Source organism: Anguilla anguilla, chromosome 11 (assembly GCF_013347855.1).
Source record: "Anguilla anguilla isolate fAngAng1 chromosome 11, fAngAng1.pri, whole genome shotgun sequence".
Classification (NCBI taxonomy): Eukaryota; Metazoa; Chordata; class Actinopteri; order Anguilliformes; family Anguillidae; genus Anguilla; species Anguilla anguilla.
In genome coordinates, this window is record NC_049211.1 from 14,037,652 (window position 1) to 14,052,840 (window position 15,189).

Below are 15,189 nucleotides of genomic sequence, written 5' to 3' on the forward strand. Positions count from 1 at the left end.
TGAAAATTGTTTGCAAAATGCACTATACAATCAAATTTTTGCATGTGGTATATATATATATATATATATATATATACACACACACACACACACATACACAGACAGGGGACAAATTAAAGGAAGAACCAACAAGTCTCTTAGTAAGGTGTTGGGCCACCATGAGCTGCCAGAACACCTTGGCACAGATTCTACTAGTCTCTGGAACTCTACTGGAGGGATGGAACACCATTCTTTCAAAAGATATTCCCTTATTTGGTGTTTTGATGATGGTGGTGGAGAACGCTGTCCAACACGTCTGTCCAAAATCTCCCATAGGTGTTTGATTGGGTTGAGACCTGGTGACTGCGAAAGGACATAGCATATGATTAACATAATTTTCATACTCATCAAACCCCTCATACTTTGTGAATGGAGGCATTACCATCCTGGAAAAGACCATTCCCATCAGGATAGAAAAGTTTTATCATAGGATAAAGGTGATCACTGAGAATAACTTCGTATTGATTTGCAGTGACCAAGTAGACCCAAACCACCCCCCCCCCCCCCCCCCCACAGCATAACAGAGCCACCATCCTCATTGTAGGGGTCAATAATTCAGGCCTGTAACGTTCTCTTAGTGTGTGCCACACTTGTTGAGAATATGATGAAGGATGAATCATCTGACCATATCACTTTTTTCCACATCTCTGTAGACCAGTGGCTATGGTTTTTGCGCCGCTGAATTTTAAAATGTGCATTCGTCTTTGTAATGAGGGGTTTATGCACTGCAACCCTACTATAATATTCCTCTCTCTGTAGTTGCCGACGTTGCTGTTCTTGCTGACGTTGCTATTGTGTTTTTCATTACATATCGCACTAATGCATGAGCATCATAGTCATCGAATGTACGCTTTCGACCACAATTATTACGCCAACAAAATCCTACAAGATGAATCTACATTAGCATGCTACTTTCATAAGTTCTACTCAAGCTGCAACTACACATAATCTGTTCTCCTGTCTATAAATAGATAGGTAATTTATTGCAAAATCTAGCACTATTACATTTTGTGTCAATATTCTGAGAACAACACGGAACATCGACCTGTCTGTAATTTTCAAGAAACTGAAGGTTTCAGATTCATTCTTGCTCTGACAGGAAGCAGTATTGATTGTACACTCAATTTCAGGTTGTTCTTTTAGGAAATTTTATATCATAGAGGGAAATTATGTTAATCACCTTGCCAGCATGAACTGCTGTCAGAAATACTGCTTATGTTCACAAAAAATAAACAATTTGTTTTCAAATTATGGAGTGGCCAAAAATGGCTGTACACTTTAAATAAACAATTACCTTTCTTTTTTAAGTTTGACTCATGAACTTGTGATCAGAAACCTCAAAGTCATTGGATCAAAAGCAGCTCACCCCCCCTTCTCCCACACACTCTTGCCTCTTCTCCTCTTCCCCTCTGGCCAGAGCAGAGATCTCTTATTATTTTATTATCCATTAAGACAATAAAACAGCAATATAACTTTTATATCTCTGGGAGAGAAAATCATTCAGTTCTGAATGTCATTTCCCTGCATCATTAATACCTATGACGGGCAAATAACACTGAATTATGTTGCTTTTGTTAATGGAAAGATTGTTAAAAATGAGAAATTATTAAAAATGATAATGAAAATGACAGCTCCAGATTGGAGAAAAGCAAAATGCTTTGAGGTTAACCTGTGATGTCATACTCTAATTACAATTGATACATGATTAAACTGGATTCCTCCAATATAGTTGCACCAATAAAGTCTCATAAACCCTTTCATCACTCAGCAATTAAACTAGACACAATGTGTTTTCGGTTTTATCTTGCACAGAGGAAGAATTTGTTTTTTAATGCTTTAGGGTGAAAGACACAATCAGTCTGTTTCGGTCAACCCTATTGGCAGCTTAGCACTCAGGCCTAACTTTACCTGTCCAGATGAGGCAGGACTCTGTCCCTGCAGATGAGGCATGCGACGAACTCTGTATGGCGGGGGGGGGGGGGGGCAGTAGGAGAGATTGATGAATCAGGAAGTTTGGGATTATTCGCCTGAGGGCAAAGACAGGCTCCACACCTCGTTTCTTGGCTTAACGGAGCTTAGCCTTGTCTTATATGATGTTTCCTGTGCGTACAGTATGTGTGCATGTGTGTGTGTGGTGGGTGGGGAGGAGAAGGGGCTGATGCACACATGAGTGTGTGATCACGGGAGGGTGTAAATGATGGGGGGTGGGAGTGGAGAGGGGTTCCTGGGGGGGGGAGTACAGACTCAAGGTTAAACAAGGAGGATGTAGGCCTTTGTTAGCTGCCACGATGCGTGCTCTGCTGCGGCGAGATACGAGCCCTCTGTCAGCCACCATCTTCCCTTTGACAGGGGCCGCAGTGAAGGGGCTTCTGCATGGGTACACACAGCAGCCCGAAGAACAGGAAACTCATCCCCACAATGAGCCAGCGTTCCAAGAGCCACCGCATCTCATCCCCACAGCCCCTGTCCCAACCACCCCCCCACCCCCACCCAGGCTAAAGGAATCTTATTCCAGGAATGCTATCACTCCCCCCTTTCCTTGTAATGCGACGTCTTATAAATAACCAAGTCCTGTTCCATGTAGCCTTAACTGTGACAATGAATGGCCCGCAAATGTGTGTGAGGGTGGCTGTGGTGCTGATAAGGGTGCTGGGATGGGGGTTGTTGAACGAGCGAAGAGCGTTGGTTGTTATCAGCGTGTATACAAATGGATGTTGGGGAACGAGTTCAGCAGGTGCTGTTTACCCACTTCCACATGAAGTATGACCCAGAAGCCTGCCTCCCTGGCACTCTGATTGCAGGAGAGATTGTATTATACCAGAAAAGGGTAGACACGCAGCATATATTTAATGGAAATCTATACGTGCCCTCCTGTGGGTGAGGATGGAGTGACAGCTGATTCCGAGGAGGTGTAGTGGTGCCCAGCCTCGAGAGACGCTGCTCTCTTCTGTATTTTATGTCTGTGATGATTCCTTTCAAATGCGTTCTCTCATCCCCCTCTGCCTCCTGGCTGTGGCAGTTTGCCTTTGATGAGGTAAATTTTCACACTTCCTCTTGCAGTTAGTGCGTGTACTTAGAATGTGTTTGTGTGTGTGTGTATGTGTGTGTGTGTGTGTATGTGCAGGTATGTATGCATGTGTGTGTTTGTGTGTGTGTGTGTGTGTGGCCGTATGTGTTCAGGTATGTACGCATGTCTCTGTGTGTGTTCAGGTATGTAGGCATGTCTGTGTGTGTGTGTGCGCGCGCGGCTCACCAGGCTGCGAGGTGTGTGTGTGTGTGTGTGTGTGTGGGTGGATGAGTGTGCATCTTGTTAAGAGAGACTCTTTTCACTGGAAGCTCTTTGTGGCTCAGAGCTCAGTGCTGTGAGGGGGAGTGCATGCCTAAATAGAGAACTTGTTTACATTACCAGAGGCTCACACCTCACACACTCTCATCTGATGGGTTTCCTCTTGGCAACCGTTCTGTTTATATATTTAACTCCTGTTGTGTTTACTGAGGGCCATCGTTGATTTACACCAATCGCAACTATATATGGCGCTGTGCATTTTACCTTATAAGATACTGTGAATATTATGATTGGATGCTGCCATAAAATCTTAATCATGTTCTTAAAGTATGTTTTAATACTCTCAATCTAAATATGGACATATCCACCTACCCCTCAATGAATAAAACATAGGGACCACCTGGCAGGCTTTTTCATAAATATACAGTATGTGTTCAGTCACATACAAACCCAGCATGTCCGTTTAAGATGCTGCTAAATTTCTATGTCTATATACTGTATGTGGACAGATAAAGAGAGTTAGTGTGTGTGTATATACATGTTGTTATATAGTATGCAATTGCTTCACAAACAAATTATTTAAGCAGTGCTGAACTTTGTTTTATACATTCATTTTCCCCCCTAACCTAGAAAAGCCTCAAAAAGCAGGGAACAAACTCTGCAGAGCACACGCTCTCTCTGTCCCTGCATGGTGTGAATGCAGGCTTCTCAGAGTTGCTCTGTATACGTAAAGGAGTCTGCTTAGGAGTGGTACTAAACATTCTGGCACATTTCTATGGGTGTCTGTGAGGGAGTCTTTAACATTAACCATCATCAGTGCTGAATGTATGCTTCTAATGAGAAAATGCTGATCCTAGCTATATTCCCATTAAGAGAAACTTGGCTGAGATGAGGGGATTGGGATTGAACCCCCACCCAAAACCCCACAGACACACATAAACATCAGTCATTCACCCAATGACAATTTTGTGAAGTCCCTTAGTTCGTAATTTTGAACCCTGCCCCAAATGGAATTCTTTGCCATTGCACAGCCATCAGCCTTTTTTCATTTTTCTTTTTTTAAGACCCACTGTTATGCTAACCTGTTATCATTCAGCTGTAACCCCACAAATACTGGACTGATGACATTCAGGCAGTACACGCTACCTGGAACTTTGCCTACTCAGCATACAGTGCATTGGTGATTCAAGCAGCAAATTCAAGGGAAATTTGCTGCATGCAGCTAGTTTTTGAACATAAAGCAAGGTTTGTCCTTTGGAAACCATTAAACGATTATAAATAATTGTGCAACACAACAAAAATATTAATTTTTGTTACCCTCACATGGAATTAAATGTTTCATTTAAAAGTAGAGTTCAAACATAAAATGAAGCAGCATTTTCATCACGACTCAAACATATGATGAGAGATGTGTTTTGAGCCCTGTAGTGTGCTGACCACGATAAATGGTGCACTGCCTTTTGCAGTTAACACATTCCCCGCAATCTCCAGAGGAGGAGAGTAGAAAGGGTCTAAAGAAAGCAAAGCAATGGTATCATTTCATATGAAGGATCGCTCTTGGATCCTTGCCAGCATTTTCAAAGCGCAGATCCTTCCCAGAGGTCCCCGCTAAAAAAATAAATAAAAAGGAAGTGGCAGGGCTTCCTAAAAACAGACTCTTGTTTCAGGGGAAAATAGGTCAGTGTTAGAAGTGGTAAGCCCAATGAGAAAGGCCTGGTGAAGGTGTTAAAATTATAAATAGAAAGAGCAAATTCCTACCCAGTCATCATGAGAGTACATATATTCTCAGTGGATGTTTTCATTACCTGTGCTCTTTAAGCTTTTACAAACACCATTCATTTTACGACCCTCAGAGTAGGCTCTAACATTATATGACAGATAAGATGGGATATAGCTGATAACTGTACTGTGAAGCCCAACTGGTTATTAATTACACATGAAGTAGAGCCAAGCTCAGAATGTCATTTCAGCTAGTTCATGAAGATGGCATTGTTATGATTATCTCAAGTTAAATTGTTGTCTGGGGAATGCTGTGCGTGAGTTGTACACGGCACAACATTTTTAATAAGTGATTTATTTGCTTTTTTATAATTGATTATGTCAAACTGTGTGTGAAGGGTACAAAGTGTTTTCCCCCTTGTTCTGTATCGACTTACTGTGGGTAAGATCCTGTTATTTTCCATTCCGTAGGGTTCCTGAGGGCTTAGAATAGATGAAGCGTATCGGGAATCCTCGTCCTTGGTTACGGAAGGCAGCAGGCTATTCTGGTTTTTGTTGTTACTTAGCACTTTATTGATCAATTAAAGCAAATAACTGCACAAACTAACCTCACCTGAGTCTAAACTAGTCGATAATTTTGAGGCAAAAACAAAATCCAGCATACCTACAGCCCTGTGTAGGACCCCAGCTGAAGACCCCTGCTCTAACACCAATTATTTTTAAGTTCCAGCTTGAGATCTAACCCACTAAACCTTCTCTCCCTTTATATTGCAGGTCTTGAGGCATGAACCTTGAACCGTACACTTACGCTCAGTGGCCACTTTATTAGGTACACCTGCTCTTTAATGCTAATAGCCTGCTCCTCCAAACAGCGCATCATATGGCCGCAGCTCAATATAGAAAGTATGCAGACATGGAGAAGAGATTTAGCTGCTGTTTGACCAAACATTAAAATGGGCACGATTTGTCACAAAGCATGCAGCTTTTTAAGCTGGTTCCACAAACATGGCTGTGGTTACATTTTACTCCAGTTGTCTGCATAATCCCTAGATCTCAATCCAATAGAGCACCTTTGGGATGAATGTACTTTACCTATTTCAAGCTATTTGTTTGCTTACCTGGTAAGATGCGCTTTTGTAAGTTTCTTTGGGTAATGCTGTGTGCCAGATCACTTAATTGTAAATTGACTAGCTTTATAAAATGTTCCATTTCCCACCTGTGAACCAATTACATTAATGTGTTAACTGGAACAGTTCTATTGCATACATGTTTAAAAGCATAGAAGCTCATGGGATTCTATAGGAAGAGCACTCAATTACTTTTTTTTTTTTTTACTGCTCTTTATTAGGATCAATTGGTCTTTTACAGAAACTCATTCCCGGCGCTGTCATAATCCCTGCCGCAGCAGTGTTCAGGTGGTATTCTGCTTCAGTGCATGACAGCGCTGTAAATGATGATGACCAGCTGCCTCCCCCCCCCGCACCCACCAAACCCCTGTCTCCGCCCCTCTTCATCCCGCATGCGATCCTCATCCCTGAGCGGCAGAGGCCCTCTCTGGCAGTGACAGCGCCTCATTACACACCAATGGGATGGGTTCAGTCGCCATGGCTACCTGAAAGGCTCACCATTAGTCTGAATCCAGTGAGATCTTATATAATTCTTCTCTTCTCCGGGGTTAGTGTTGTGTTGTTTGTTTCTGTGAGAATTATGAGCAAAACACAACAGAAAAGTCCATCAAGTGTTTCTCTAGTGCATTAAAGAAGTGATTACATGTTGCCTAAGGCAATAAAAATGTCATTTTTCAAATTCGAAGAACTTTATTTCACAGTAATATTCATGCACTTTGAGAGTAATACATACAGTGGGACACACTGTAAGCTCCCTAAGAAGTTTGTTGTGAAGTTTGTGTTTGTTTGTTTTTATGATTTACTGATACCTTATCTGGCCAACTCCACGTGTTTTTAAAAACCTATTTTTTTTTGGGTGTTGAAGCCACTTTTTCCAAGTATTCTTGCAGAACACCAGAAAAAAGATGATTATTTTACTTTTTAAATCAAGAAGAACTTTCCCAGACTGGTTTCTGATTGGTCAGGAGACCCACAGAGTCTGCGTTCCACTGCTCTACTTCTGGATTGTTTCTTTGCTGTGACTGCAGGATCTGTGGGAAGTACCTGCCCTTCCTTGTTAAGATTGCAGTTGAAATTCCATTAAGCAAACATCTCGGGATCACTTCAGTGCATGTTGAAAAGAATGGAACTTGATTTCTGTGCTGAGCTCAATTTCACTTTTATTTAAAGAGCTCATTGGCTGCATCCTGTTTTTGTGCAAAAAGCAGCACTGCAGTCCTGATGTAGTCAGACTGTTATAGTCTAGTAAAGTGATTGGATTGACTGGACTGAGATTCAAACAAACATCCATTACAGCAGTAGCATTTTCAGCTCAGGAGCTGGAAATAGGTGCAGCTGAAACTGAATTGGTATAAACGTATTGGTGTCAGCAAGAAGGAAAATACTATTCTTTTCAGTTAAATGAAAACATGACAAACTGATGGATGGATTGATATATGGACAGATATACATACACTGTAGTTAGATGGATAGATAGATACTGTGGATATAGTCTGACAGTCAAACAGGGAATAATTCAAAATTGACTGATGCTTTCCCATGGTGCAGGTTGACCAGGGCACTGATTACCGAATGTTGCCCTTGCATGGATTCATATGATGGAAATAGACTGGCATCTCATTCCATGGCTTGTCTTAACAGTAGACACACATGACTCTTGGAGAGGTTGGTTTGCTTTAAAGCACAGAGAGTAGAGTTTGGGATGTGGTGTATGTGGTGTATTGAATGTGGTGTATAGGAAAGGATTCAGTACTAAATACTGTAACTTCCCAGGTGTGAACGCCTGGGTGATGTGTGCTTCTGGTTGGGTATGTAGACCTGGTTGTGGTCTTGATTGAATGCTGCCTTCGAGCTGGGTGATAAAGGCTCCTGTGGGATCTGAATGTAATTGATGTTTTTCACATCGCAGAATTTTCTTGTTAAAATTAAAGAGGAAAAATGAAAATCCTGCATTTCATTCTTATGGGAACATGAACAAAATTAATGTGCATGGGAGTATTTCCCTGCACAAAGCAGCTGTCACAGCAGTTTGGGGGAAAATTTATTCTTACATGTGAAAGCAGTTACCTTGCATATATGTGGTCTACATCTGTGTATGTATGGGAGAACATTTGTGTATGTGTATATTTATGTATAACACACATTGATATGTACATGCATATGCATACAATTCTTTTCAGTTATATATACTGAAATATACACATTTTCATTTAGTTTCATTAACCTGTAGTAGATATAATGGTATCACATTGACAGGTTTGATCGGCAATCCCATATGAATAAGTTAATTTTTGCACAATTCTGCATAACCTTCAAGACATCTCAGTACATATGAAAAAAACTGTGTATTTTTAACTACTGTTCACTATACTCTTTGGAAGTACGCACGGTTTCCAGCCAACAGGGGGGACAAGAAAAGAAAAACGAATCACTGTGGATTCATCAGTGAGTGACAGTGGTCTTTGTCAGAGGTTGGAGTTAACTACAGACAAAGTAGTCACGGGTCAGTGTGCAGGGACAGGCTGGTCAGTTAAAGATTCAGTGCCGGTGCTGTCTTGAATTGATTGATTATGGTAATCCACTGCACAATGTAACTTGCCGGTTTTCAAAATGTATTCCTCTTGGACACTATTCCATAAATATACTGTGTGGGACATACAGTAGTCTCATCTTCGGCTACCTGATCCAAACGTAAATGCAATCATGTCAATAATTTCATTAGACGCGGGGGAATGTGATGAGCCATCACTAAGAGGAGTAAGGTTTGAGGTTTGTTGTGCAAGGCACAGGCTGATGCTGTGGGTGCGCTGGGACTCCTTTGATAAAGTGGCGAGGCGATGCGAGAGGAGCAGGCTGGGATAGAGAGAGAAGGTGCTCGGGTGTATAATGAATCATATTATCAGGCCGTTGCCAGGCAGGTTAAAGCTGTCTTATCTGACCCCGGAGCTGGGAATTCCCTCCCCCCATTTCTCTCTTACTCTATCTCTCCCTCCCTCCCCAGGAATGTATCGCTGGTCTCTTCCTGTGCATCTGGAATCAAAAATCCCCTCAAAAATCTCCCATTGGACAAATTACTACTGTACGAGGTCAAGCTGCTACAATGTTAACTAATTCATATACAATTAGACCAATTTACTGTTGTATTTATAAGTCCCCATGGGACATTTATGTAAAGAGGTCCGATCAAAGGACACTGCAAAGCTGAGATGGAAGTCTGTATCCTGCACTCTGTGATCTTGCTCCTGTTTTCCCACATGTACTAAATTTAATGGCATTAATAGTATTTATCCTGTATAACATCTGTCAGCATTATCCATTTAAATTTGTGTGCCACTCTCACTTCTTGTTACCGAATGTAAGGGACTATACATTTTTGTATATTTCAAATAAATAATTGTTGATGTTTGAAAATATGTTTAATTTTTTTAAAAGACCCTGTATGGAGAATAAAGATAAATATACATGCATAATATATTAGATGAGCATTCTGTCTCTTTAAACATCATTCTAGTTTCTCTAAGCAGGATGCGTTTTCTCTTCTCTCTCTATTTGAAAGTTCCCATGATGAGATCATTTCCTGTTCAGCAACCGGTAGTGGATTCAAATGCAAACTTATTTTGGTTCAAAAAAAGGAAAAAAAGCACAGTGAGAATTCCAGATGTTCCCAGTGCATGCAGCCAAAAGGACAGCCTTCCCCCGCAACCCCGCCCCCCCTTCCTCCACACCACCGCTAACCCTCTGACATCATCATTTGCAGTGACCCCCATGCACTGAGAAGAGAAACATCCGATGTAGATATGCTCAGTGAAAAAATTCTATCACACACCCTCTTCCCTTTTCTCACTCCTCTTCTCCTGCTCTCCCCCCCCCCCCCTTCCTGTCCCAGCTCTGTCCTAATGCTTTCCCTGCTGTTTCATCATATCTTCATGTCTCAGTGCAACAGTGGAGGGTGAGCACAAGACAGCTGGCAGGGAGAGAGAGAGAGAGAGAGAGAGAGAGAGAGAGAGAGAGAGAGCAAAAGAGCAAAGGGAGAGCAATGGGAACAAGAGAGGCTGAATTCCTATTAGAAAATCCCACAGACACAGTCACTCATTGCTACCAGGCTTTTAGAAATACAAAACAGCCACAAGGATAATTATGCAGAAGTCCTGAGCTATGCAGTTAGTTTTGTCTCCGTAATGTAAACTTTCAACTGGATATGAATAGTTCAGAATAACAGACCAGTCTTATAGGGGAAGATTTCCCCAAAGGAACCTAAATATCACACACTTACTATAGCTTGGAAATAAAAACCCTATTGACGTGAAATCTGTTTTTTCCCCAAAAGTGTCACCATAGGTCTTAGGAACCATAAAAAAGTAATAATAATAATAATTATAATAATAATAATACATTTTATGTGTTACTACATTATCTACATTTTATAATAATTTTTAAAAGATGTATGGTTCTGTAATCCATGACAAATAGCAGTACTTACAGTAAATATTGTCTTCATGACATATTTTTTTCTCAAAGTCTCTGAAGTTCTGCTTACCTTTGAAAGTATGAAGATATCAGTACATGGATGGAAAATATTAAATATTTGAAAATATTAAATGGATTGCCTTCACTATTATTACATACAGTTAATTCTGAGGCATTATCATGTTTATATCCAATGTTTAACATAGAAACGAAAGCTATATTTGGGAAATTTTTCCTTTTTTTTTGAGGGTTAACTTTTCTTGCTTAAAAGACTTGATGAATGGAAAGGAATTAGTCCAGTCTCCGCTGTGGTTCTGAGTGATCTTTTCTTACAAGAGATAATATGAGTGTGTGTTTTCCTTCTACTTTAATAGAATAAAATATAATAAGATCACAAAAAGGCCTGTTTTGCTTACAACAAACATTTATTTTTTTTAACAAGGACAAACAGTAAGCAATGAAATTTGAGCTGACAAATCTCATGGTCACAAAGACCTGTCTCCCAGCACAAAAATCCAAACAAAATTCTATTGCATTTTCCCTTTCATTAACTTTTCAAACTCTCCTATTTACAGAAATGTTCATGTCTAACTAGGGAAAGGAACAGTCACCTCTTCAACAATGAACAAGGCTTGAAAATCCTTTTTTTCTATGCAAGGATAGAAAGAGTATAAATAATATGCATTTTTTTCTTTCAAGTTACAATATTATGGAAAAATTTTTTTTCTATTTTGCTTTCTCTCTCATTTTAATTCAACCCATTAAAAAGAAAGAAAACAAATGCACAGGCAATTTTGCAATAATAATAATTTAGCAAATATTAACAGTTGAAACTAAGAACAGTTCATTTACATATTGCTGCATGTTGTGATGCTCAGCAAGGGGAATGTAGTGGAGGGTGTGATTACAGGGCATGAGCGAGGGAATGAGTGAGGGGCCCATGACCCCTTTGGTCGGACAAACCACACAGGGGAGTGACAGGCCTGTGTGGGGAGGGCTAGGGAGATCTTTCCAGATCAGGAGACACATTCAGTGTCTGTAATGCAGCGAGGCACAGGAGATAGACAGAGAGATGGAGAAATCAGATTGGCTGTAATCTATGTCTCAGAAATCTACGATCAAAACGCACGAGCGAACCAAAGAACTTATTGGCAGATGAGATACAGAGATCTGGACCTGTAATCGTGATCTGAGATCCAAGAGGTGAGACGGACTGACTGCAACTGCCTTCTAGTCTGAGAATGGCAACCTGACCTTGATCTGACCCAATGGCCGCTGTGAGTAACATGCTGAGACAGAGACATCATTATCTCAAGACTCTGCTGGGCACCGGACCTGGCTTATCCGCAGAGGCATCCCTTTGGAGAGCTGTTTTGACTGTGCCCATTAATTGAATTGAATAATTTGGTTTGTGCGTACTTTTACAGATTTCCTGAAGTGAGAGCGATGATGGCTGCACAGCTGAGTATAGTTGCGCTGATTTGGCCGTGGCATTGAATAGGAGTGCTGCATTTCCTGAAATGGGCGGGGCAACACTATACCTAACAAACAGAACAGGTAACTGCCCCAGTAGAAAGATGTTTCTATTTGTAAGTCCCCTAGTCCACAAAACATGAAACATGAAAGGAAAACCTGAAGTGTGGAAATTGGTTAAAACAGCAGCAGCATAATAATAATAATAATAATAATAATAATAATATTCAAATAACTTTCTTTGTAGGTGCAGCTCCCTGTTCATTTTCTGCTTCTAGAGGATGACTGGAGAACCATGTGAAGATTAATGTCGACATTTCCACTTTTCAAGCTGTTACATGTTACATGTTACATCACTTTTGTTTTCAGCACTTTATTGAGCCAGGGAATATGTGGGAGAACATTCAGTAAGTGTCACGCCCAAGGGTTCCGATCGTGCTACCTGCGGTCCAATTCTGTGCTGTTCGCAGCTAGGTCCTGTTCTATTTGAGTATGGTCAGAGCCTACCAGCCTGGGTGGTTGTATTAGGAACTTCCAACCAATAAGACAAATTTTAACAAAGGCACTCACATGACCCTCTAAAGAAATGAAACCTGTTTCAGTCAATAGGCTGCGTACACTTGTCAAGGTGCAGGATCGGAGAGGTAGCCATGGGGAGAGACAGCAGCTGTAGGGCAGGGGGATCCTCTTCATCCCATTCACACTGGCATTTCTTTCCCATAGGTCTGTCCTTTGTGGTGTCGTAACTGAATTAGACATTGACCTCTAATTCACTTATTACACCCTGATAACCAATAACCTCACTTTAGCATGAGAAAGTACATGTAAGTTACAGAAATTTCCTACATACGGAGCATAGGCTGCAGTGACATCGGTAATATGCTCCTGTTTAAGGCATCTGCAAAGAAGTACTCCAGACCCACAATCCATGTTTTTGCGTGCTAGCATTGAAACAGCGGACGTATTTTTTTAAAAAGCTGTTTCTGAGCCATTTAAAAGCACTTATAACATAGTGAAACTTACACTGTTTGTCCAGCACCATCAAGACTGAAGATACAGACAGACACGTCTTTAAAAAAATACCAATAATTTAAATAAAAATAAATCCCTTGTTATCAAAAGAACAGAAACTTTAGCTTTTCAGACATTTTTTTAAATTAAGAAATTAAAAGTAGTCAATAAATGTAGTCATACCACAAGTCCTTAATGACATAAAGTATTGAAGTATTTTATCCTCTTTGCTTGTGGTGAAAAGCCTTGGCCTTCAAGTTACGTGAGGTTGAAGTGTGCTGTCCTGATCTCACAGGCATGAGAAAGCAAGACATGGACCTTTACCAAAATGGGAGTTGGGGGGTGGGGGTGGGTCCTAGATATCTATTTTCACTTTATGCTACAACTAATGAATATTTTCTGTATTAGTTCTGTGGTGTTCAGTTGCACTGAAGTTCCAGGCAGAATTGTTTTGTGAGGAAGATGAAAATTCTCTCCCCCATGGAATGCTGTTCCCGTAGGAGAGAACGGGGCATGGAAAGAGGGCACAGCCAACGATCTAGTTATAAAACAGCGGGTGGGATGAATGACCTTTACAGAGAACACTGCAAGTGCATTCTGGAATGCTAGGAGAAGGCTGTACGCAGACATTCATGCACGCACGTGCGCACACGCATAAACGGGTAGTATTAAAAAGTCCAAGGAAAGGTTCTCTCTGAAAAGTAGAAAATGGACATCACTGTTATTACTATGAAGTCATTTGGTTGGTGCTTTTATAAAAGAGTGACCTTCAGATCCTGGCAGGGAATAATTTCTGTTGATGGATCTTTTCAAGAGCAAATAGAAGTGGAGCAGTCTCACACCTAGACCTACACAAGGTCATGTGATCAGTATGCTATCTACTGAAACTCATGGGGATTTAAAACAGTTTCAACATGTGAATGACTTTCACCTGCTAAAACTGATTCAGACATACAATCTTTGCATCCTAATCAATACAACATCCTCGATCCAACTAAAATCATTTATCAAAAAAGAACTAAAGAACGTTTGTTTAGGCAGTTTTCAATTGTAAAACAGAAGTTTCATTTGACAAGAATTCAATATCAGCAAGTGGTTCAACGTAACCTACATGTGTAGGCAGGGTGAAAATCTGAGCTGGCCTAGTTCAGCTCAGCGTTTTAAAATGTTGCTGCACAACCAGCTCCAGGATAGTTAAATGGATGTGAATGGGAGCAGAATGAGGTCTCTGATTCGTGTGGCTGAACAGTTTCTGTCACAACTGGGCTGCCCTCCTCTGAATTGCCATCATTCATTCATCAAGAGCAGCTCCCCCTCCTTACGAAGACAGAGGCGGCCAACACGGGATGGTACAGAGACTGACTAGCGTCCGAATAAAAAAGAATCTTCTAGTTTTGCTTACGTCTTCACAATGAGAGCCTGTACAGTACTGTAGATCCAGGATAACGAGAGACTAGTTTTTTTCTGTGCAAATCTATAGAAACAAATAGGTGTTTACAATGTTAGAATACTGCAAACGCAGTAAGTTTACGGTAAAAAAGAGGCGTTCCCTGCAGTGTTCCTCTTCTGCTATGTATGAAAGTGGGGCTTTGTTGCTTTCTGCTGGTAGCCAGTGGTGGTCCCGGAGGAATCCCGGGGAGTCCTGTATTTCCTTGGCATTGAGTGTGCTGTTGGGTTAGAGTTCCGGGAGGGGGTCCCTCAGCGCCTCTCCTCCCCACCCCGGGGGTTTGCGTGGCTGCGAGTGTGGCAGTGTGCGGAGGTCACTCGGGGACGGGTTCCTCCTTCTCCTTCTCCGGCGTGGAGGAGGGCTCCTGCGGCGGGCGCAGCCGGCACTGGCCCAGGGAGTGGCGCGTGGCGGTGCGCGAGGGCCGCGCGAAGCAGGAGGTCAGCGACTGGGACGCGCAGTCACACGCCGCGTCCTGGAGGGACAGAGGCCATTAATGCATCTATTCACTCTGCCCACGACAGACAGCACTTACTATTTCTAAATGTGTGGTGTGATTATGTCAGAATAACAGATGGATAACCTGGTGTTTATATACATACTCATGCTTGCTCTCGCATTTT

General features: G+C 41.5%; 1 protein-coding gene across 3 annotated transcripts in view; it reads right to left on the bottom strand.

Moving 5' to 3' along the window:
• Positions 1-11,044: 11,044 nt before the first annotated feature.
• soga1 (suppressor of glucose, autophagy associated 1) overlaps positions 11,045-15,189 on the bottom strand; it is a 43,164-nt gene continuing 39,019 nt past the window's right edge. For all 3 annotated transcript variants that reach the window (XM_035381705.1, XM_035381704.1, XM_035381703.1), the window contains exon 14: positions 11,045-15,041. In XM_035381705.1, the coding sequence (XP_035237596.1) occupies positions 14,883-15,041 (159 nt within the window). In that variant the 3' untranslated portion in view covers positions 11,045-14,882. The remainder of the gene's footprint in view (positions 15,042-15,189) is intronic.